At 35.9% G+C, this 26,434-nt stretch overlaps 1 protein-coding gene across 1 annotated transcript in view; it reads left to right on the top strand.

Moving 5' to 3' along the window:
* OBSCN (obscurin, cytoskeletal calmodulin and titin-interacting RhoGEF) overlaps positions 1-26,434 on the top strand; it is a 4,979,884-nt gene that overhangs the window by 3,166,561 nt on the left and 1,786,889 nt on the right. The window contains exon 48 of the mRNA XM_044066040.1: positions 15,609-15,875. Within this exon, the coding sequence (XP_043921975.1) occupies positions 15,609-15,875 (267 nt within the window). The remainder of the gene's footprint in view (positions 1-15,608; positions 15,876-26,434) is intronic.

The following is a 26,434-nucleotide window of genomic DNA, read 5'->3' as shown; positions in this document are numbered from 1 at the left end:
TATCAGCAAAAATTTGCTTTCTGCATTGTCATTTTTAGCTTAGTTCCTAGAATGATTTCTGCTACTTTGTGAGTATCATATTGTGTGTGGTTGTTGTTATTCTCCTTACGAATCTGTAACTAAAATCCCACTCTCTCTTTATTCCTTGAATTGCCCCCTTTCATCATCATCCCTTTCGTCTTTGATTTATAGCTTTGTGCTTATGTTATGTATATGCGCCTTAACTGTGTAGCTCTGAAATTGCCATTCAAATCAGGTAATCCTAAACCACTTTGTTCTGTTGGAAGGATCAACTTATCGCACTTGAACCTTTCCCTGTTCCCCTCACAAATAAATTCCTTCAACTCTTTATTAATTATTGTCAACATATTTTCCTCTGGTTGATAAAAATATGCCTGACCTGTATGTAAAACCAAACACTTCCACTCCTTGTATCTTGTTATCCATATACATAAACAAGAGCTTCCAATGTCTCAGTTTCTGTATTATCTTTTGTTTAGTCTCTTTTCACATATCCTTATCTGTCATAACAGAATCCTGTTTAATCCCTAATCCTAAATACTTCATTTTATCGTCTCCCATAAATACAGGTTTTGCACTGGACCAATTCATGTATCGGTGGGTACATTGTTTGCAGTTATAGCATTTGTTTATATATTCATTAATTTTATATCCTGAAAAACATGAAACTTGTCTCAAGATATTCCACAACATTGAAGTATCTTTTTCTGGTTTTATCAGGTACAGAGTAATATTGTCTGTAAATAAACCCATCTTTTCTTGACTGTCATATGAATTATATCCTTGAATTTCTGAGTCCCTTCTTTCTTTTTTTTTTTTTTTGCTTGAGCCTTTAAGAATAAAGCAAATAACAAAGGGGAAAGAAGATAGTCCTCCATAGTTCCTCTGTTCAGACACAACTTGTCAGTTTTAATTTTTACCTCCGATCTGTCATATAGCCTCCTAAGTAACTTTATTGTTGTATCAGGGAATGCAAATGCTTCCATTGCCCAACTCATAAAATCCCAGCTTACTCTGTTGAATGATTTCTCTGCATCAAGGCCCAACAACAGCAGCAACAGTATTTTCTTACGCTGTACTTCCTTCTAGATCGTGAGTGTTCTGTTAATGTTGTGAAATCTTTGCCACCCCAACACAAAACCACTTTGATCCATGTTTATCAAATTTGGTAATGTCTTTGCCATTCTTTTAGCTAGTCTCGACATAAACCCTTTATAATCATGATTTTAAAATGAAACTGGTCTATATGAAGCTGGGTTTGCTGGGTCTTTATCATCTTTAGGTATTGCAGCCACCGTAGCTTTCTTCCCGGATGTTGATGCTTCCACTCTTTTTAAAATACTGTTAAACAAAACCTTTCAGTTCTTTATCACTTTCTTCCCTCATAACTTCCAAACTTCCACATGAATAACATCTATTCCTGCAGATTGATTGTGAATCACCATTTTTATTTCATCTCTTCCTATCTTAACTGCTAATTGTTGAGCCTCCTCTGTCTCTAATTTTGGCATACTTAAGTCTTCACTAAGTATTTCCATTTATGCATGTTCTTGATTTCCACATTTCTCTGCTTTATACAAAGTTATAAAAATTGTCATAACATTTCTGAAATACCTCTAATGCTTCAACAGGAATTTTGGTTAGTTTTCTTGTTATAGGTTCCTTAAGTTTAGTGACAACCCTTTCCACTTTCAGTTGCCTAAATTATTGTGCTAAAGTTTTTGTGCTCTGGAGTTATTGTCAAAAAATCACTGCTTAACTCTTAACAGCAATCTTTCTAAACTCATGCATATTATCTAGATACTCTCTTATTTTCTGATTAGCTCTCTCCATTTGCACCTTTTCTTGTTCTGTGATATTCTCCTTATAGGGTCATAGGTTCACTGGAGGTTACCAGGCTAGTGGCCCAAGAGCCCTTACAAGCCTAGCCATGTTAATCCTGAGTTGCCTGAATTGTCCTTGGTTAGATGGATGTAATTCGCACAGCAAGTCTATGATAAACACCGACTACCCCTGTCCATCTGTCCATGAGGGACATGGGCACCACCCCTTGGATGAATTTGCAGTCTTCCATCCATTTGTCCAGGTTCCCCTTGAATAGGGTCAGTGAGGAGCTCTTCTTCACATGAAATGGAACTTTATTCTAGAGTAGCAGCATATATTTGTCTCTCCAGCATGTTCTGTTAATGTCACAGGCTAGGCTAAGATCCCTAGAGCGAGTGACTCTTGTGCCATTTGACTTGTGGCTGTGCAGTATATCCATCAGGGCAAGGTCAGAGACTGCCCTGTAGGCTGGTTACAAGTCACCTTTCAGCAGCCTCTATGATATAGAATACAGTGACAGGGCTTTCATTCTGTCCACATAAGTTATGGTTTGGAGGCCCTGTATTTTCTTGGTGAGAAACCTCTATGGTCTCTCCAGCTTCTGTACATGCGAAAGGGAACATTGTACGCTATTAGTGGTCTGATTAGGGTCGAGCACAGTGGAGATGTAATATCCTTAGACCTGCATGTGATGCTCTTACTTATGAGATGCGCAATGTAGGAGGCTTTCCTTACCTCTGTGGTAATTTAGTGGTTAAAGTTCAGATTGCTGTCTACCTGTGTTCCCAGATCTTGCACCACTGAGTCTGAACTTAGGAGGGTGCTGTCAATATTGCAATTAGCAGGGAATTCTGCTTAGCCAAAGGGGATAATAATGCACTTTTTTGCATTTAGTTTTAAACCACGGCTATGGCACCAGTCATTTGTCTGTGTTAGCCTCTCCTGTAATATGTTAACATCACTGGGGGACTCAGTGAGTGCACCCAGTTTGCAATCATCAGTGAACTTAGTAAGCCAAAGGCCATCTACATTAGCCTGGACCTCTGAGAAATAGATTCCAAACATAAAAGGGCCCAGCACAGGTCCTTGTGGTACACCACTGGTGATGGTCTACTGGTAGAGATGGAGTCACCAATTCTGACAGTATGTGTTCTGTCAGTGAGCCAGTTGGCTTTCCATCTACTGACATAAGGGTTAATCCCCAGCCAGGAGAGCTTCTCAATTATACCTGAGTGGGGGATTGTATCAAAAGACTTGGCTAGGTTGAGATAGGCATTATGCACTGTCTTTCCTTCATCCAGGGCTTTGGTGACTTTTTCAAAGAAGTTTACTAGGTTTAATTTGCATGATGTAACCTTAACAAAGCCAAACTGGGTTGGGTTTAGAGTTTGAAGGTCACCTATGACCTTGTTGATAAGGTCCATTATGATTCTTTCCATGGCCTTACAGATGAGGATGGTTAGACTTATGGGTCTGTAGTCCCCAGGGTCGGTTGATGGCCCCCCCTTTGTGCAAGGGGATTACTGTTGCTGTTTTATTCTGCAATACTTTAACCTTTATCATCCCTCTAAGTAATTTCTGTTATTTCCTAACCATATCTATATCTGTTTTATGTGTAGCCTATTTTTAAATTCTTATTTTCGTTTTATCATTATGTATAACTTGTTAAAGTATTTCTATCTTTCCTAATAAATCTCAAATGATTTCCACTAACCATTCCTTAAATTTGTCTTTTTTTTTTTTTTTTTACCAGGTTGGAGGAGAAAGCGTCAATGTCTCATTTTTACTTCACTTTACTTTAACTTGCATATTTACCTTGATCTTTATTGGTGCATAGTCTGAAATAGTTATTGGATATGTGTTGAAGCTTTTAGCTCATATTTTAGCTCAAGCACATATTCCAGTAAAATAGTCTAGCACAGTTATTGTACCTTGGGGAATAATATGTAAATTCATTCCAGGTTCTTATTACTGAATTCACATCTTCCATACCAAATATTTTCATAAATTTCTTCAGGCGTCTACCCTCTTTTTATAGTTTCCCTTCTAGGACCCCATGATACATCCTCACAATTGCAAACCAAGTTCCATTCTCCACCTGTAAGTAACATTCTCTGCTGAAAGATAATTACTTTGTGAGTCGTTATCTTAAGCTCCACAATATCAGTTTTTGAAGGAATATAAGTGCATGCCAGCCTTGTCCTCATCCCTTGCCAATAGCCCATTACTACCAAAAATATAGCGTTATTGTCTTTTTTCCTCTTCTGTCATTATTGGCATCCCTGTTGCAACTGATATAAATACTTCCCTTTTCCTTCATCCTTAATATTCTGCTGAATACCCAAATGCTGAAACCCTTTCTTTGTCAAATTCACATGCTCATTTTTTTCCAAATGTTTCTTGCAGCATTGCTCTTTGCACTCTGCATTTCATAATATAATTCAGTACTCTTTCCTTTTTGGCTATACCTGTAACACCATTTATGTTCCAAGATAATATGGATAGAGTAGCCATTATGATACAAAGCAATCATTCTAACCTATTATATATATATATATATATATATATATATATATATATATATATATATATAAAAAATCAGTTTTTAATGTATATTTCCAAGTTTTATGGTACATGCATACACTAATGTTTGGCAGGCTGAGCTTTTATACATTTGTTTCTTCTCATCTACATTTGAACCGCTGTCACAATTTTCTAGAATTTTTGTTTTAATGAAACCCTTAAAGAACTTAGTGCATTTTCAGAACACCCTTATTATCCCCCCAACTTAGAACAAACACCCAAAATTATAAACATCTTCAAAAATTAAGTTTAACCCTCCAGGTACTACTATTTGCCCAGATCAATAGCTGCACCCACAGGCATTACTTAACTTAAAATTAAGGTTATCCATGCTAAAGTGCATGCTACAGCTTCTGTTCCCACTTACATTGATTATTGTCTGTTCTTTTCTTATCTCTGTTCCACTCCCAGATGTAACAAACAGCAGATATGCTTTTAGTAAACATTAGTGTTTGGCCCTGTGAAAATATGCACTGACTGTCTTTAAATAAAACTGGATTATACACTGTCCTATTAAATGTATTAATGTATTAAGTCTGCTAGAGAAAACAAAAAAGAAAACTGCAACCAACTAGTAATAAACTGATGTAGACCTGTATATACCAGGTGGAAACAATGCTCGTACACGAGAGATAAAAGAGAATCCTTTATTCCACAACAATACTGGTTTAGCGCTTTCAACTGGCAAACCCAGTCTTCCTCAGAACAATTATCAAATGCTCACATACAAATATATATAGTCTAAATTACCCATTCCATTAAAAAAAAACGCCAAAACTTTTAAAGGTATGCTCCTCACTTTTCCAACTATGTTCTTTAGCTAAGAATATCCACTAAGGATATAAGTTAATACATTCATGTTATATAATATATAAATGAACTATATATCTACTAAAAAACATAAAAAATAAATAAAATGTGTAAAATATAAGAAAACAGGGAAATGTTTTCGTTCAAAAAATACATATATACAAATACCATGTGCAAGTACAAACAAAGTCCATGCCTCACCATTTGTCCCCAAACAAATAGCTGATGAAACAAATGAAAGATAAAAATGGTAATAGTAACAATAGTACCTTAATCCACATTTAGTAAAAAAAACCTCAATATAATAGTGCTAATAGAGTAAATAAGAGTAAACATACAGATGTAAAACTGAAACTAGTTCTATTGGGAAAGGATCAAAAAAGGTTTGATGCTGATGAACTCATTCAGTCCAGGTGCTCTAGTAGCATCTAATAAAATCTGCCATCTGCTCTCCGATGCTGCCAAATGCATCTTCCAGTTCCCGCCAAATAAAGTGCTTTTGACTTGATCTATAATGGCAAAACGAAAATGGTGCCCGGCCCCATTGTCACTTATATGTCTATATAAGGCGTTTTTAGTATAATTTTTCTGTATACGGTATAGATGTTCATAAATACGTTTTTTTAAATGCCTTTCAGTTTTGCCAATATAGTACGCCGGGCAGGACGTACAGGTGGCTAGGTATGTCACCTGACTGGTGTTACAATTCCCTGTCCTAGTCTTGATACGCGTGTGGTTTATATCTTCTAGTTGGATGTATCTTGCCTCATTAATATAACTACATTGTTTACATCTTCCACATTTTCTAGTACCTTTATGTTTGTCTTCATTATCTGTGTTATTACTGGCTTTCTCCAAAATTCTTTTTAAATTGGATCCTGTCTTGTATACATATTTTGGTGTGAGTCCCACAATTTTGTCCAAATTTGAAGAAGTAATGATGTCCCAATGTTGGCTTAAAATGTCCTAAATAATATTGGTATATGGCGTGTATGTCAAAATACATGCTCGACCAAATAGTTGATGTTCATCTCCATCTTCTTTCATACTTTCTTCGTATTTACCCAGTAAGGGGGGATATTTCTTTCCCCATTCCTTCTGTACGTAGTAAATAACATCTCCCACCATACTATCTGGGTATCCACGATTAAGAAATAAATTTTTAATAAAATCCAATTCGGTCCTCATAACTGATTCAGTCGAAGACATCCTGGCTGCTCTAATACACTGACCCTTAACTACGTTTTTAAAAACGTGTGGGGGGTGGTTACTAGAAAAGTGTATGTAGTCGTTAGAAAAAGTTGGCTTCCTATAGATCTTAGAAGTGAAACCATTATGATCTTGTCCAACCATAATGTCCAAATATGGAATGCTTACTCTACTGCTATTATAAGTAAATTTTAAAAATTGTGAGGAACTATTAAGAAATGTCATGAATTCCTGCAACCTCTCTGGGGATGTCTTCCATAAAATAAAGATATCATCCAGATATCTAGCATAAAATTTAATTTCAGCATAAAAATTACTTTTAAATAATACCTCGTCCTCCCATTCCAACATCACGAGGTTAGCAAATATGGGAGCACATGATGCTCCCATAGCAACCCCCTTGATTTGTCTAAAAAACTCTCCTTGGAAGGCGATGTAATTGTGATCCACGACCAGTCCCATCATATCACATAATAAACTGACTTTGTCCCAGTTTAGCCCTGAGTATTTTCTCAAACAATTGGCAAAATATTCTAAGCCAATATCCTTTGGTATGCTTGAAAATAAATCCACAACGTCTATGGTTAAAAGGATAAGATCAGTGTTCCAATTATCCTTGGTTAACTTCTCCAAAAAGTTCCAGGAATCTTTCATAATATGTGGGATAGTCCTGTAAATGTGCTTAAGCTGATTGTCTATCCATCTACCAATATTAAATGTTTTTGACTTAGACCCTGAAACTATAGGTCTAAACGGGGGTTTGTCCAATGATTTGTGTAACTTTGGGATCCCAACAATTTTTGCCAGAACAGGATGATCATTTTTCAAGAACATGTATGTCTCGTTGGTAATCCTATTATCTATTAAATATTCTTCAATGGCCAAATCAATTCGCCTATGGCCTATGTTAATCTGATTAATAGAAATACTTTCATAATTGTCTGTCTTATGCGGTATGTCGTATATACTGGAATTATAGACGTCAGTATAATATAAAACTATCCCTCCACCTTTGTCAGGTTTCATGATACGAACCTCCTTATTTTGTATCACTTTATTCAAACATTCTGTTTCAGAATTTGAGAGGTTGTTCTGGGTGTCGTTATGTATGTTGAACTTACTTCTCAAGTTCTTATGTAACCAATATATATCCTTACATACCAATTTCTCAAAGTTAGATATGTTAGGATTAGAGGTTGGAATATAAGAACTTTTTCTACTCATATTATTACTACCTATACTGTCCTGATTATTTTCTTTATCTTGAAACATGATAGCTAAATTAAGTTTGCGGCAGTATAATTTCACTTGTTTAATGTTATCAAATAAGTCCATACGAACTGTAGGTATAAACTTCATTCCTTTACTCATAATACGAATGAATTGTTCATCTACCTCCACGTCAGTGTAATTAAAGACATTAAAACCTTCGTGACTGGTGAGAGTGTATGAAGGTGTATCCTTATTAGATTCAATAACCTGCATGTGCTCAGTGCTGTCTAAATACTCTCCAGTCAAAGGTTTCAATGTAGAGTGATCCAACCTATGTAAAGTGTCCTCTATGGTATCACTGACTCTGGTGTGGGAATCATGTGTTACTTCCTGTAATTGCTCCACTGTCTGTTTGGATTCCTTGCTGATGGTAATCTGTCCCCCTGAAAATTTCCTTCTTTGTTGGAACTCCTATATGTTGACCTAGTGATGTTTTTATATGACCCTTGTTCTTTCCCTTTTTCCCCTGGCCAAATGTAGGCCCTATTGGTACTATATAACTCAATATCTCTAGTCATCTTCCTACTTTTTCTGTCGTATATGCTGTGTGCTTTGCTATCTGCTAATGAAAATTGTTTCTTAAACAGTTCTTTCCAAGTGTCAAAATCAACATTGCTGGTAATAGCCTCATACATACTTTCCAATTTTTCGGCTAATAATACCAATTTCTCATTTTGGTATTTAAGCAAAAGTTTCATGTAAGCACATCCAAAATTATCAAATAAACAGTTGAATTCACTCATCATTTCTTGCTTATATGTAATGCCCAATGGTAGTTTAAAAAACCTGAGGCCCTTGGGCACAACATTAATTTTCAAACAGTTATTTAAGTAACTCACATCAATTTTAGTGTTTTTGTAAGAAATCAACTTTTTGCCAAAATCAAAGATTAATTCCTTTAGTGAAGTGTATACATATTCTTTATTATTATTAGTAATATGATGTCCTTTCGTAGTGAAATTGTAAATATCCTGATTATCATTCAAGAAATGTTCCATAAGTTCTCTTTCGTTAACAGTTTTTTTTAACTTTTTAGAATTAACCACATTCCACTCGGCACTGTCGTGGCGAGAGAATGACCTGAAACCCTTATTAGGGCTAGAGATATTATATTTAACAGTAATAATATTTGTCTGTCTTTTGTTGGTTGTTCCCATATTTTTTAATCGGAAATGTGGTCTTAGGCCTGGCGCCAGTTCGTTCAGCTTCTTGCCTCGCCCGTATGAAGCTGAAATCGAATGTAAAGTCCTGGGCCGGTGACAGCCCCAACGGATCTTGAAACAGTTGTTCGTCATCCTGAACGGTAAAACGGCAATGTTCTTTTTGCAAATCGCAAGTTACGTTAGGCAGGTCTATTGCGCCGTTAGATGTCTGAGCTGCGTCCTCCGCCTCCAGAAGTGCTTCTGGGAACCCTCGATCAGGTGTGAGTTGGTTCCTCTGTGAGCGTGCTCGTTCACAAGAATTATACGCTGGTGGAGTAGTAGGAACCGCCTCCCGCTCAACATTTTTAGATGGTAGCCCTTTACCTTCACGGGAACCATCACATAAATTGAGAAGGTTAGATGTTTGTTCATTTTTGGTTACCAAGTTAGTAACCAATTGAAAAAGTTTTTGAAGTTCACTTTGAACAGCTGAGACATCAGCTCGCAAAACTTTAAACTCCTCTCGAGACAATAAAGCACCGGGGGTATCTTCCTGGTCCGACATCGTAGTTCAACCAAACAAAAAAGAAAACTGCAACCAACTAGTAATAAACTGATGTAGACCTGTAGATACCAGGTGGAAACAATGCTCGTACACGAGAGATAAAAGAGAATCCTTTATTCCACAACAATACTGGTTTAGCACTTTCAACTGGCAAACCCAGTCTTCCTCAGAACAATTATCAAATGCTCACATACAAATATATATAGTCTAAATTACCCATTCAATTAAAAAAAACGCCAAAACTTTTAAAGGTATGCTCCTCACTTTTCCAACTATGTTCTTTAGCTAAGAATATCCACTAAGGATATAAGTTAATACATTCATGTTATATAATATATAAATGAACTATATAGCTACTAAAAAACATAAAAAATAAATAAAATGTGTAAAATATAAGAAAACAGGGAAATGTTTTCATTCAAAAAATACATATATACAAATACCATGTGCAAGTACAAACAAAGTCCATGCCTCACCATTTGTCCCCAAACAAATAGCTGATGAAACAAATGAAAGATAAAAATGGTAATAGTGGGTATCATGTGCTCCCATATTTGCTAACCTCGTGATGTTGGAATGGGAGGACGAGGTATTATTTAAAAGTAATTTTTATGCTGAAATTAAATTTTATGCTAGATATCTGGATGATATCTTTATTTTATGGAAGACATCCCCAGAGAGGTTGCAGGAATTCATGACATTTCTTAATAGTTCCTCACAATTTTTAAAATTTACTTATAATAGCAGTAGAGTAAGCATTCCATATTTGGACATTATGGTTGGACAAGATCATAATGGTTTCACTTCTAAGATCTATAGGAAGCCAACTTTTTCTAACGACTACATACACTTTTCTAGTAACCACCCCCACACGTTTTTAAAAACGTAGTTAAGGGTCAGTGTATTAGAGCAGCCAGGATGTCTTCGACTGAATCAGTTATGAGGACCGAATTGGATTTTATTAAAAATTTATTTCTTAATCGTGGATACCCAGATAGTATGGTGGGAGATGTTATTTACTACGTACAGAAGGAATGGGGAAAGAAATATCCCCCCTTACTGGGTAAATACGAAGAAAGTATGAAAGAAGATGGAGATGAACATCAACTATTTGGTCGAGCATGTATTTTGACATACACGCCATATACCAATATTATTCAGGACATTTTAAGCCAACATTGGGACATCATTACTTCTTCAAATTTGGACAAAATTGTGGGACTCACACCAAAATATGTATACAAGACAGGATCCAATTTAAAAAGAATTTTGGAGAAAGCCAGTAATAACACAGATAATGAAGACAAACATAAAGGTACTAGAAAATGTGGAAGATGTAAACAATGTAGTTATATTAATGAGGCAAGATACATCCAACTAGAAGATATAAACCACACGCGTATCAAGACTAGGACAGGGAATTGTAACACCAGTCAGGTGACATACCTAGCCACCTGTACATCCTGCCCGGCGTACTATATTGGCAAAACTGAAAGGCATTTAAAAAAACGTATTTATGAACATCTATACCGTATACAGAAAAATTATACTAAAAACGCCTTATATAGACATATAAGTGACAATGGGGCCGGGCACCATTTTCGTTTTGCCATTATAGATCAAGTCAAAAGCACTTTATTTGGAGGGACCTGGAAGATGCATTTGGCAGCATCGGAGAGAAGATGGCAGATTTTATTAGATGCTACTAGAGCACCTGGACTGAATGAGTTCATCAGCATCAAACCTTTTTTGATCCTTTCCCAATAGAACTAGTTTCAGTTTTGCATCTGTATGTTTACTCTTATTTACTCTATTAGCACTATTATATTGAGATTTTTTTACTAAATGTGGATTAAGGTACTATTGTTACTATTACCATTTTTATCTTTCATTTGTTTCATCAGCTATTTGTTTGGGGACAAATGGTGAGGCATGGACTTTGTACTTGCACATGGTATTTGTATATATGTATTTTTTGAACAAAAACATTTCCCTGTTTTCTTATATTTTACACATTTTATTTATTTTTTATGTTTTTTAGTAGCTATATAGTTCATTTATATATTATATAACATGAATGTATTAACTTATATCCTTAGTGGATATTCTTAGCTAAAGAACATAGTTGGAAAAGTGAGGAGCATACCTTTAAAAGTTTTGGCGTTTTTTTTTTTTTTTTTAATTGAATGGGTAATTTAGACTATATATATTTGTATGTGAGCATTTGATAATTGTTCTGAGGAAGACTGGGTTTGCCAGTTGAAAGCGCTAAACCAGTATTGTTGTGGAATAAAGGATTCTCTTTTATCTCTCGTGTACGAGCATTGTTTCCACCTGGTATCTACAAGTCTGCTAGAGAGGCTACTATGTCTTATTCAGTTCTCAGAATTTCATTTCATTGATCTGCTTGCCATTGTACCTGTAAATCTTGCATTTCCTTCAGCAAAGAACGCTCAGAACTCTCAGGATTAATTGATTGAACTTTCAGACAGTTCATCTGAAATATGTTATATAGATACTAATAAGAAAAGAATAATTTTACTTGCAGTTACTTTCCCCTTCTAGTGTCCTTCTAAACATTAATGACATAAAGCAAGTTTAACAAAGTCAGCAAACATCCAGTGTTTCTCAGGCACTTTTTCTTGCAAAGTTTTAGTTCACCAATGTGATTGATGCTTTATAGTGTCCTGTATATTCGCTAATTTCAGTGTTGCTGGTCTTCTTCCTGTTCATCTCCATCCCCAACTCCAGACTCTGGTTCAAGTCCAAGTTGGATACAGCAGCTTTAATTTCACATCTTCCTCTCAATATTCCCTGATTGCTGGGATAAATTTGCTCCTCTTCTACATGTACAGTGAATAATGATTCTTCATAAACACTTTGTCTCCAATTTTTAATTCTTTTTCCTTCTGACACAGTTCTGTAAGGATCAAGTCTTTTTGCTGATATGATTGCATTTTTACTAATACAGGTCTTGGCTGCTTTCTCATGGTCAGGTTTGGAACATACACCCAGTCTGCTCTTTCAAATAACAAATCCTTCTGTGGAATGCCAGTCCAGTTATTTTTTTTTTATTTGTGCTTTCATAAAATTAATACATTCTGTTCTTCCAATTTGTAAGGTACAGCAGAAAAATCTCAGATTCTCTCTGCATGCCGTCTTCTAACTCTGCCATTTTTAAAAACTTTTCTTGATAGGTCTCATACACAGACTCACCCTCTTATTTTTGCAGTTTTATCATTTAATCTGTATAGCTAGTTAAAGCTTCATCTATTTTTTTCTAGCCTTTTGTTACTTGAGTTGATATACTCCTTCACTGTTCCGTTTATTTTAATCACCTCTGAATGCATTTGATTTATTTTCCGTCTGGATTACTGGAAACCAACCCTTGTGTCAAAGGTGAAGCCTGAACTGCTTTTTGCTAAACAGCTGCAGAATTTTTCCCAACCAGTGTTTCTCTTTACCTTTTTCTGGTTGATTTTCTTTCAGGATCTCCAAATGTCTTCTTTGTTGGCAACCAGGTAGTGTACTTATTAGGCAGTAACTGATTTTTACTCAAACTGGTAATATCACTGGCTGTTATCTCTCTGTTTTTTTTTCACACTGGGAGAACTGTGTTGATCAGTATGCAGACATCTTCGAAGTCCAAAAGAAACTATCCATGAGGAATATCTTGCCTTAACCAAGAGTGATGCCTAGATAGTAAGACAAGATTATTAGCTTTAACAGTTATCTTAGTGGCTGGTGTCAGTCCAAGGAGATCTAGTGCATGTTGGCCTGCAATTAATTTGTAACTACAACTTCCTGTTTACCAGAGGTGGCTTACACCTCCCATGCCAAAGCTTTTGCATACTGGTTAAAGCTTTTGCTGATGCTGTAGTGTATTTTTTAGGCAGAACCACATGCTGGACATTCCTACATAGCAAACTCAAATCCAGATTCTGACAATCTCATGGTGGCACAGCTCAGTGCTGTGGAGTACAAACAAAAAGATGTCTGAACTTGTTCCTGCAGCACATACACATTTATATCTGTGTAGCTACTGAGGCATGGTTTCAGTGAAATGGCAGTACTCTATACCAGGGTTAGTTCCTTCCATGTGTTCAGGCCCTTGGATAGCTCCAGGGGAATATCTGTATTTGTGAAAAACACCATCACCTCATGCCAAATTGCCCACATCCCTAGCCTGGAGCTCCTGTTGATCCAAATAATCCTTAGCAAATCCAACTATTACTGCATTGCTAGCTGCAGATCCTCATCATTATCTCCTAAAATGATAAGAGACAGGTGAAGGCTTTCTTTGGACTAGCTTAGTGATATAAAAGATTTGCCACTAATTTTGCAACTATTGCTTGTCCTTTAATGGACATCAGAAGAAAGAACACTCCTGTCAAGGTAAAGTAGTCTGTTTTATATATATATATATATATATATATATATATATATATATATATACACACACACACACACACACACACACACACATTTGTGTGTGTGTGTGTGTGTGTGTGTGTGTGTGTGTGTGTGTGTGTGTGTGTGTGTGTTTGTGTGTGTATCTATATGTTAATTTACTAATCTGATAAGGCAGTCCCACTAGGTACACACCTCTTATCAGGATAGCCTGGAAACTCTGTCTTGCTTACTTGAATGGTTTGCTCACAACTGCACAGTGAGCAAATGTAGATTAAGGGAATCAAACCTTGACTACATGATGAAGCCCATTAGCAACTCATAACCTTAACCTTCTACACTGGACTTCAAGATGTCTTAATAAGAGTTGAATAGTGGTATTTCCCTTACTTTGACAGGTGCAGTCAGCTGCTTTTTTTTTTGTTTTGTTTTTTTTTATAACAACTTAATTAAATTATCTATCACTTGTGATATAGGTAAATTTACATTTATATAAAAGTAATTAAACTGTATTAACAAGTTCACGTTTACAAAAATTATACTTCACATATATATTGCTATATATCGTATAACCTAAGCAACATTACATGAATTATTCAATTCCTGCCCTTTTTTAAACAAGAAACATGTTTTTTAAACCATCACTTATGACACAGGCAATCGTACATCTATATAAATGAAAACAAACCACACCAACACAGTCCTAGTTGCAAGCATTTTACAAAAATTATACTTCACATATATATTACTGTATATCGTATAACCTAAGCAACATTACATGAATTATTCAATTCCTTCCCTTTTTTAAACAAGAAACATGTTTATTAAACCATCACTTATGACACAGGCAATCGTACATCTATATAAATGAAAACAAACCACACCAACACAGTCCTAGTTGCAAGCATTTTACATCACAAACCATAGTGACACACTCCTAGTCGCAAACATTAATAGCTGTTGTTATAAATAAATATGCAGTAAAGCAGTCTGACTTTGTAGTGGTATATGCTGAGAGGCAGAGCAAAATATAAGAAAAATTAGGTAAGTTCTGCAAAACTAAACAAACAGAAACCTACATGATTTTCTTTACAGTTTTGCATTGTCCCTCATAAAAACTATTTGTTTAACTGGTAGAAAAATAAACAGCAATGGAGAGTCTGTTTTCTCCCTCACTTCTCCGGCACAGCACCGATGTACTGCACAAATGTGGAAACGCAAGTTCCATACGCATGCACAGTACATCAGTCTAAGGGAGAGAATGTGTAAGGAGACTAAAGTACCTTTATACAAATACATTATTTAAGAAAGGTAAGTGATTTTTTTATTAAATAATACAATCGTATAATAGTAATAATCCACTCCTATTTGTGGGTATGTCAGGATTTGCGCACGGTGAGTTTGTTTAGTCACTTGAGCTTTGTCCTCTTGTTCAAACCACATTGACGATGGGTAAATCCTGTTATACCCACATACAGTTGTGGATTATTGCTTAATTATACTCTAGAATTTCATATTTTAAATCTTCAGAAACCTGCTGTCCATGCTGTGAATCAGGCACAATTTCTTCATTATTGTAGCCTTGAAATCTGTGTTGGTGCTGAAAACTGGACTTTGGCTTGTCATTATGGTTGTTCCACAGTCAAAATTTGCAGTGAATATTTGATCATAGATTGCATGCAGAAAGAAAGTGATATCTTGTCTTGTTTTCTCTTTTTTGTATTTATTGGTGTGGCAGTGAGCTTAATTATGTTTAAATTTTCTCTTGGTAGGTGCTGCTATACTTTTCAAAGAACCGCTGCAAGATAAAGAGGCTGAGGAGGATGACACAGTCACATTGCGCTGCAAACTCAGCAAACCTGATGCACCAGTGGAATGGAGGAAGGATTCAGTTATTATAACTTCCAGCCAGAAATACGACATGAAGCAGAGAGGCTCCACAGTGGAGCTGGTGATTCATGATTTAAAACCAGATGACTCTGGACAATATACATGTGATTCTGGCAGCCAACAGACCACAGCGTCTGTTAAAGTGCATCGTAAGTAAAACATCTTTTAGCTTGCTTGGAATGTCTCACTCACAACATTATGATAAAGAAGATTAGATTAGAAAAGATTAGGAGCTACTTGACTCAGATATTACCAGCTGTGTTCATTTAAAACACAGAACTTTTAATTGTTCTACAGGGAATATTATGGAAAAACTATTGAAAAGAAAGGGTGAAAATGAAAACAGAAATAAGACTCCATTTCCAACTTGTTTTACTTTTTTATTTCTGACATTCAGTCTGAAACTCTCAATTCTTTAGTCAGTTTTTAGTCTTGCTGTAATCTTTTAATCAAGCACATGTTAAGTGTTCCCCTTCTCGAAGCATCTTTCCATTTTCAAGATTTATATGTCTAGTGAAAACAAGAACTAGCTTTTTTTCCATATTTTTCCTATTCTGTGCCTAATTTTGCAGACTTTCAGCATTTTGGCTTTTTTGGACACTTGCGTGATATATCCTTTTTTATTTGCTTCTGTACTGTTTACATTGTAGATGCATTAATTGGTTGAGACAATAAGTGGTTAAATGGTAGCCAAATCAAAAATATTTGCAGTTGTAATGAGGAAACTAAATAAACCAAGTATTCCAGCTTTAGCAGAGTCAATAGATGTCTGTTTTGGAGCTTGAAATTTTATGTGGTTATCCCATGAGGGCTGAAAACTCACTGATCATGTCCACACATCAGCCCCATGACTCTGATTGGGGTATGGGTTATCTGGAACATAAATTCTGAAATTGAAGAAAGGCAAATAAATTTACTGCCCCAAGCTTAAAAGGTATCCATAACTTTAAAAAGTTTTTTTCAGGAAATAGCCAAAAACAAAACTGAAGGCACTACTGAACAAGGTAACTGAGTCAGCGCCAGAGGTGTTCAGAGAAAACAGGAAGTCATCACACTCCTGTTGACAGTCAGTGAAGAGACAGAACCGTTAAAAATGGCTTTCCCTTCTGATGCAACAGAATCAGGATACAAAGTGCCCTGTGAGATGAAGAAGCTGTGACATAAAACAGCAGCATGGCAGGCAGCCCCCATCCAGCTATTTGGGGATATAATGAAAATAAAGTGCACAGGACTAACTGTTTATGGTCAAAGTCAAAGAAAACTTTATTGTTATTCAGAACTACACAGCAGTGTAGCTGAATAAAATTACAATGCTTCATTCTCAACGCGGGAAACAGTTGCACATATAGATAGAGAAAATTAATAAAATATCACAGTAGAAATTTAATAAGTAGCAGTTTGTAAGTAAAGTAGGACAGCAGTGACCCACACCCATCCCAGAACAGGAGACAAGGAAGACAAAGAACAATATGAAGGTAATATTGTCAAAGTAAAATTGAAACAATAGCAACATATCTATGATTAGACTGAATTATTGCAGTTTGTGTATTGCACTTTACAATCCTTCAATGTGTAGGTGAGCCATCTTAGTATTGCACTTAGCTATTGCACATCCATAAAATAAGCCCCTTGATAGGCTAGTTATGTAACAGACGTCATGGTTCATTTTTCCAAAGAGTTCAACAGTCTAACGGAAAGTGGAAAGAAACTGTTTTTTAGTATGGTGATGCTGGGACACTGATACTGCAATGAATATCAGTATATGATGAAAAGTATATTTTGTTCTTTTCATTATAAGGGTGCTGCTGACCCTCAGTGTTAAGAATTCCGAGGCAATCTATCAATATTGAGACACAAATTCCTCCTACCGATAAGTATAAAACCCAGCTACAAATATTGGAAGTAATGTTATTTTTTTTTCTGGTGTGCAAGCAGAACCATTCGATTAAAAATTGTCTGCTGCAGAATGCCAACCAAAATCTAGATGTTAGAATTTCTAAGCCTCACTGCTTTTTGTGCTGAACCAAACAATCAGTGTTGTTTACTGTTTTCTCACAGCTGTGGACATTGAACCCAAGTTCAGTACTGTAAGCTGTTATTGTCCATATAATTGATTTTAATCTCAGCTGCAAGCAATAGAACTCATTCTTCCCCACTGTTGTGTTTGCTGAACCAAGCCATTAGTGCTGGGATTTGTTTTTTGCTCACTGCTGTGAACCCTGAATGTAACTGTCGGCAGTAGTAAATAGGTATAGGTCAGTCAGGCAAAACAGTGGTGTCTGAATCCCAGTTAACTGAAAACATAGCTTTCAAAATTTAATTTGTTCATTAATTTAAACATTTTTTTATTGGCACCCACACCCTGTATACAGGGGGGTTTAGTCCCTTGCACATTTTACTTAAAGGGAAAGTGTAATGAACATTGCAGTAGCACATTATAATATGTATACATTAGAAAAGTGTGTAAGGAATTATGTGGTACTTCATAGCAAGCTATACATTCTTTGAAAGTATGCATCATTTCCACAGCTCTGTACTGAATACAGAAGTAAACCAGAGTTAAAAAGGAGCCTGTTGTGATGCAGAATGGGTACCATGCCCTTTCTATGATGACAGTGATGCCACAGAAAAATATAGCCAAGTATAGGGAGCAGCAATTAAACTTCATACTTTTATGTCAAAGTTTGAGGTCCAGTTGAGCTATATTTTAAGGTTGTACAATTTTTGTACAATACTTCTATAAGAATAACAAAACTATAAAAGATCACTGTCCCAGGATAACCATGATATTGACAGTGATGACCCCTTCAGGAATAATAAAACCTACACACTTGCAGTATTCCTTGTGTGGTTAGTGGCTGTGGTGCATGCCATGTCTTGCAGCATGTTCCTTTGTAACTCTGATTTTCTTCTGTATTCAGTGGGGTGTTATGGAAATTAGGTAAACATTTGCAGAATGAAATTACCATTATAATAATAACAGACTTATGTAACACTTTTGTATAATATGTGGAGAACAATGTGCTACAGTTGTGTTAGTTTTATATATATATATATATATATATATATATATATATATATATATATATATATATATATTATAGGATTATAGGTTTTTAACCCAAAGGCCACTGTACCTCATGATAAAAGGAAATGTTTATTATATGGATCACTGCTGCAGTTCCTTTGCTGTATAGGTTATATCTTGCTAAGGATATGACAGCCAAGCCAGCTTCCAGAGCTTTCAGGACACCTTCACACCCAAGCTGTTTGTCAACAGGTTAGGGTGCCAAGCCTTTCAGAGCTTTTCTACTGCCTAAGAGCACTACTGCTATTCAATTGATAGGCAGCCGCTTTACTTTTCCTGGCAGAACTTGTACTTTTTCTGTAAAATATTTACTTTAAAGTTAGGAAAATGTGTTTTTATTGTCTATCATGTGACTTTTTTCTGCTTTTAAAGTGAAGCATTACTTTCTTACTTTTGCGATTAAAAGTTGTTAAAGCTTATCTAAAAGTGCTTTGTCTGTGGTAAAAGTTTTGTCATTTTACTTTTAGGGACTGGAGTAAATGTTTACTGTGTTTTTTTTTTTATGGAGAAAAGGTTAATGTTTTTACTACCTACCTGTTTTACTGACCACTACTGCTAGGCTTTCCTGGGAATCAGGCATTTTATTTGACTTAACCATAAAATAACTTACCAGTTCCTTGTCTCTTCAGTCTCTCAGCCACAAAAAAAGAAGAAAATTGCTGAACAGCTTTTGCCATCATAACAGGCTGCTGTAGTGACGCAGTCACAGATGGGTGACTCTGCTGGATCCTTCTGGTAGTGTCACTACAGCTAGCTTGGACTGCAGGTATGATGCCTCCTTGGTAGGCAAAGGAGAGACGGTCTTCTTGCTCCTCTCCTATCTTAAGTGACTTTGGATATGAGTGATTTATTGGGCTTAGCTCAAGGTTTAGTTCTGGATCTTGTTCCTTCCAGTATAGCTGTTTCAGTTAAGACAAAGAGAGATTCTTCATTTTCTCAAGAGGTTCAAGATTTTAAATCACAAAATGATTGTGAAGGCACAGATTCTGCTTTGTCTCCTCAGGGTTCTTATTCAGATTCTGAGGAGAGTGTGGCTTCAGCCAGTCCCTTTGAGGATTCTCCTTCTCTGACACTATTTCTAGGATGAATCACTGCTTTCATTGGGAACATAATGATATTCATCTGTCCCTGAAGAAGTGTTATGATTTATTACAGCTGGAATTTCCAGAACCTACCTGAATTCCTCCTGCTTTTCATCTTTGAAGGATGTTTTTATCACAGACTGTAACTTGACTAACATCCAACCAGCTACCCCCAAGAAAGAAAGCTAGATTGTATAAAGTTCCTCAATGTTATATGTTTTTTATTTATTTACTCTTTGTTCACTGGGAGGTGGACTGGAATGTTGACCCTTCTCAGTCATGGCCCAAGCCCAAAGAGCAAAAAATACATCACAGTCTTTCTAACCAAAATTATATAGAAAATAAGTACTTAGCAACATTTAGAACATAATGGTAATAAGATTAAATGCAGTAGGGTAAAGATTAAAAGATCCAGTCAGAGTGCATTGAGAGAAAAAGACAAAAATATATACAAAATGCAAGCAAAGACATGCATAAAATACAGTGCAATCAAACATGTAATACATATGTACGTGTGAAATATATAAGATGACACAGTAAGAGAGTGAGAAATGTTTCTTAAATCGGTTTGATTATTCATGATATAGGAAGGTAAATTACCTAACCATTGTCATGGTAGTAGTTGCAGGTAAATTCAGTAAAGACATGCTTTTTAAGTGCATATTTGAAGCTTTTAATGCTTTCTAGATTTTTTATGTCAGTAGGCTGTAGTTCCAGGTAGCAAGTCTGAGTCTGGAGAAGGCACTCTCATTTATAGCAGTTTTAAATGGAGGGTATACTAGAGAGAAATTGTTTCCATCTGTACTTCTGTTTATGTAAGGGTTGTCTTGTAAAGGGAGTTTCACTCTTAAATGGTGTCAGTGACTGTGTTCTAGAACCTTATAAATTAGAGTACTTAAAAGAAATGTCTTCCTATGAGGCACAGAGAGCCAACTGGAATTTTTTAGCAAATTAGAATGATGCTTATTTTCAGCAGTCTGTGTTTTGTGAGCATTGTGGGCTGAATGCATGACGTGAAAAGGAAGGCCGTATTCCAGTTTGGGTATTAAAATATTTTAGCATTGGCCCTGCAAGCAGTGGGTGACAGATATTTTAAAATAATATGTATTTGTGTGGAAAAGGAAAGGGTAGGATCAAGTATTAGGCCTAGATACCTCCTTTAAGTGACACTAGGTATTCTGTTCCCATTAAGATCTGTTAAGAGGATAGGAGAGGTAGTGGGCAATTTCTTGGCTGAAGCAAAGATCATGACATTGGTTTTCTTAGGGTTAATTAGTAGTTTATTAGCAGTGCACTGGCTACATAGCTGAAAGTGGCTAGTACTGGATTTCAGAAGTAACATATCATCTGCATACATTATTAATTTAAGATATGGAAATTCTAGAGGGAGATCATTAACAAAGAGAGAGAGAAGAGAAGAAGACCAAGCGCAGGCCCTTGTGGTACATCTGTATTAACTTTATCAGCGATGTAGGATGAGATATTGCTACAGACATAGAACGTTCTGTCTTTTAGATAGCTGCAAAACCAGTAAATAACTTTTCTCCAAAAAATGAGTCTTTTGAATTTGTTGAGAAGTCTGTGGTTGACTGTTTCAAAAGCCATTGTCATGTCAACAAAGAGACCTGCTATAGTAAGTCCCTCATTTAGGTGTCAGTGGCCATTACCAGGGTAGTAAAGGTAGTGAAACATTTGTGAAAGTCATGACTGTTAATGTCCTTAAGTAGTTGCTTGTGTAAAAGTTTTTGAGGTATTTTGGTAATAGGGCACAGGGTAGAAATAGGCCTATAATCATTTAGCCCATTAGGAGGCATGACTTTATGTAGAGAGATTATAACTTTATACTTCAGAGAGAGAATGAATGATTTAGAAACTTTTTCAGCAGCAAGCCTTAGGATGGTGGGATGATGTTTGCTGGATATTTAGATCCTGAATTGTTGAGTTCTAGAAATAGGTTCTTGGTCTGTGTTAATAAAATTTCAGAAAAATGAAAAGTTGCTGCATAAAAGGCTGGAGGGTATAGATATGGGGATGAAGGTTCTTGCTGTTCATTGGAAGGGGAGTAAATTGTTGGAAAGGTTTCAGGTTATAGTGGACTTCAAAAAGTGAGCATAATCATTAGCAAATGTGGAGTGATTTAATTTTTGGTAGCTGAAGAGTTATCAAATGTCCCCTGTTAAGTGTTTAATTTCTTTCCATAATATTCTGGGTCTAGACCAGTTTGTTTGCTGTTTCTGTCTAAGGTACATGTCTTTTGCAGTGTTTGTTGCAATTCTTGTTTCTTTCCTTAACCACAAAAAAGTTTGGTATAGCTCCATATTGTTAGGGTTCCTTTTCCATTACCTTCATACAGAATGTCTGGTTTAATTTTGTTTTTCATGTCTACCAAAAGCCATTGACAGCTCTGTGATCTCAACCTTCTGTATTGTAAGAGGATAGGGCTAGGTAGAAAAAAACAGAAAAAAGTTTGAACCACTCCAAATGGCTGTCTGGATGGCAGCCCCACTTGGTTGGCTCTCATCCAGTGTTTAGAATAAATAGGCTGATTGACCAGGAGAGGGTCTGATTGTTTGCATGTCATGGGGGCAAAAAAGTGAAAATATAGTAATGGGTAAGTGTATACATTGAAGTAGCTGTTTTGTTAAGTGTTACCTAAGTCGATTAGTAATAGTGAGACAAGACAGAATCTTAAAAACAAAACAAAGTTAAGGTACTTATTATTTACATTGAAGCATGAGAAAAAGCTGGAAAGTACCACAGCAAGTTATGCAATATTATAATATGTAGCTCCTGGGGATTGTTCAGTTATGAGTGTGCATGGAATGCTTACATAAACATAAAAGTTAGCAACAATATTTTCCTGATAAGTTTAAGAACAAATGAATAGACTAAAGACTGTATATTAAGTCAAGGACCATGTTTTTATTCATTCCCTCAAGTTAAACATATTGAAAATGAAAGAAAAGTGAAGGATGCAAGGTAAATGGTAGTTTTACAGTGGACTTTGAAGCACTAGATGGCATTTTTCTCATAAGAGAGTCCAGGTGCAGGACTGGTCTAATAAAAATTGACAAAGGTGAACCGATGCAGTCAAGATAAAGAAGAATTAATTACAAAACTGCTCAGACAGTGCAGCCTAAATTGCATCTTCAGTGGGTCTGCTTGAAGGTCAGCAGTTAACTCTTAAAAGAGCAGTGGAATGCAGTTGTGCGAGAATGTGAGGTAACAAAACATAGAAAAATAGAAACAGAGGGTTATTCAGAAATGAATAGAACTGTGTGATGTGGACCTTAACATTACTGTGTGTTATTTTAAACTTTCCTAGTGTCATGGAATTTGACTGGATATGTCTTGATAGTAGCATTTACAAAATCACACTGTCCCAGTAAGGAGCACTTTGCACAGCACTGTTGATTTCTGAATCCTCCCATAGTGTTGAAATTGTAGATCTCACCAGCCGCTTTAACTTTAGGATTTACTAAGCATAAAGCCATACAGTTATTTTCTTTTTTCAAGGCTAGTCAGTGATTTTTCACAGAGCTATATTTTAAATTAATGGTTGTCTTGTGTATGCAGGTTGTTTTCTACACTGAGAAGGGGGAATACAGATAATACTAAAATAAGCATTAATGCATTTGGGGGCATGCAGCAGCAACAGCATGTCCCTTACCATGGTTAACTTTAGTTTAAGGTTGATAATGTCTGTGTAAGTAGTTCTTAATTTGAAGCTGCCACTCCTATTTGAAGGGGCAAAGTTTTTTCTTGCAAATATATATAGTTCTCTTTCTATTGTGTGTATTAAAGGGACAAGGAGTGGGTTGTAGTGAATTGAACTGTCACAGATATGTGGCGTGAGTGCAAACAAAGGTGGAAAATTGCAATTATGTAAAACTTTCATTATCAAGTATTGAAAGGTATGCTTAGGCTGCTAGTAGTATATAACAAATGTGTCTTGCATTTTATGGGTCTGTAACCTTAAAATAACAGAATATGTGTATTGTCAATGTTAACATGGAATGTAAGTGGCCATATAGGAAAAGGGAAAAAAAGCAAAGAGTACTGAATTATATTAAGAAATTTAGAGTATGAATTGCCATGTTACAGTAGTTGCATTTGAATGAAATGAATATGTGAGTTTTATAAAAACAGGATTTCAGTGTAGCTATTTGGCAGACTATCAGAGATAAAGGAAAATAGGTGTTATTCCATTGGTAGGAAGAGGGAGTCCAGTTAGAGTAGAAGAGGATAAAAAACAGTAATGGAACATTTGTAGCACTGAGGGGTTATTGGCAAGGAAAGAGGTTTATGTGTTTGTATTCCCCCTAAGAGTGCTGTTATAAAGCTAAAGGGAATTTTGGGAAATACGAAAAGTTTTCACCAGGGTATTGTAGATGCGTATATATATATATATATATATATATATATATTTATATATATATATATAGATAAATATATAGATATATGTACATGTAAAGATAGTCACCGACAGGAATTTATTGTGTAGTATTGAAGATATGTGATGGGGCCCTTGAATACAAAAATATAAACTATAACTAGAGTAGGTAGATTTTAAAAGACATGAATGAAAGTGTTTGACATGGGGGATTTTATTTCAGTAGCAGCAGTTCAGAAGAAGTTAACATATTTCTCTTCAAGATACAATGACTGGACTACACTGTAGAACAGGTATTTATCACAGCAGGATGAGCAATTCATTGAAAGCTTTGAGACCCATCTAATAGTGATATGTGACCATGCAGTTATAAGACTTACAATAAAGATATAAGGAACCAAAAATCCAAGAAAGGCATTGACTTTTCTTTATGCATTATTTAGAAAGAGGGAACTTTAATGAATAGATAACAGGCACAATTTAAGCTATTAGTTCAGATGAAAATTTCTTCAGAGTAATTAGTGAGCATGAGATAAACTTTAAGAAGGACTTTAAAAAATAGGGGGACTAAGGGAGTAAGAGATGGGGGAACAAATCAACAAAAACTGGCAAAAGATAAAATGTTGCAGGGAAGGAAGAGGCGTACAGATCAAGAAGAGGAACAGTTGTAGAGTGCTAAGGAGAAAGTAACAGCATACTTGGACAATATGTATGAGTTTTGATAAACAATGTCTGTGCTCTAGGACTTTTGGCAAAAAAAAACAATTATACAATTGTTTTTGACAAAAATCTCAGAGCACAGATTTAGTTAGTGCAAAGACATAGGTTCATAGGTTTATACTAGGCTATCTGCCCTAAGGCATTTATAAGCCTAGCCCAAAGTTTTGTGGCTTACGCCACCCCTTATGTTAAAAAATACTGTGCCCATTAGTTTGTTGTGCCTCTGTCCAGCAGTGACACAGAGATGATTCCCGGGGTAAACCTACGATCTCCCATCCACCGGTCAAGATTTCTCTTGAACAGAGCCAGCGAGGTGCTCTGCCTCACATGGACCGGGATTTTATTCCACAGCATAGGGAGTCTCTGGGTGACAAATCTATCCCTCCAGCATGTCCTATTTATATCCGTGCTAAGGTTTAAGTCGCTTGCTCTAGTGGATCTGTTAGATTTGGATTTTTTGAGGTGGAGCATGTCCATTAATACCGGGTTGGACATGGCCTTGTATGTCAGGTACAGGTCACCTCTGAGCAGACGGTATGCGACTGAATAGAGCTGGAGTTTCTTCAGTCTGGCAGCATATGACAGATTTTGGCAAGAGATGGCAGTAACTGAAAGAAACTAAGAAAGGAACCATGCAACTGAGAAGAAATAAGTTGGAAGGGAAAAGTGAAAGAATGGAAAGAAGCCAAGCAGTGTCTGAACTGCAGGCCAGAGATTGCCTTCAGTATCAGAAACTGTTGGTGGGATAGAGACAAAGAGAGTCAGTGAGACGAAGAGTAGTACCAAGTGAAAGACCAGTTCTGGAGGAGTTTCTAGTGGAACCAAGTACAGAAGATGCTATTGAAAAAAAAAAAAAAACAATTCATAAGTCATTTAAAATTTTCTTTTATTTTATTTTTATTTTGCTTTTATTTACTGGGTTTGTCCAACTGGATTTAGTCAAAACCCACTTTTCTGCGGAGGAGAAAAGCTCTAACATATTACAAACATTTTTAAACAGACGTTCAGTAATATACATGAACAGACATTAAGTAGTATACATTAACAAGTACTTATTCATTTGCTAATTAGATTATTATTGCACTAGTAGATGTTGAATAATTGGCAAATAGATAATAGATCATGTGATTAGTGCTTAGAAATTGATGAAAGTGAAGGTGAGGGAAGGAACTAATAAGGGCAAAAAATGTTAATACTGTAGTTAAGAGGTGGTGTATAAGACAGATTCATAGATAATTAAGTATGGCTATCATAAAGGTTATAATAAAAGTCTACTGATGGGGGTGAGCAGTGTCAAAAAACTGTGTATAGGGCTGGGAGATGCTAGTAAAACTATTCAGGTATACTGCACAATAACCAACCAGCAGAAAGAAGCAGAGGAAAGTAGAAAAGACTGAGAGAAAAGATTGCATTGACATATTGCAA

Source organism: Protopterus annectens, chromosome 3.part0 (assembly GCF_019279795.1).
Source record: "Protopterus annectens isolate FY-2018-M chromosome 3.part0, PAN1.0, whole genome shotgun sequence".
NCBI classification, from domain to species: Eukaryota; Metazoa; Chordata; order Ceratodontiformes; family Protopteridae; genus Protopterus; species Protopterus annectens.
This window is presented reverse-complemented; position numbering and strand designations above follow the sequence as displayed.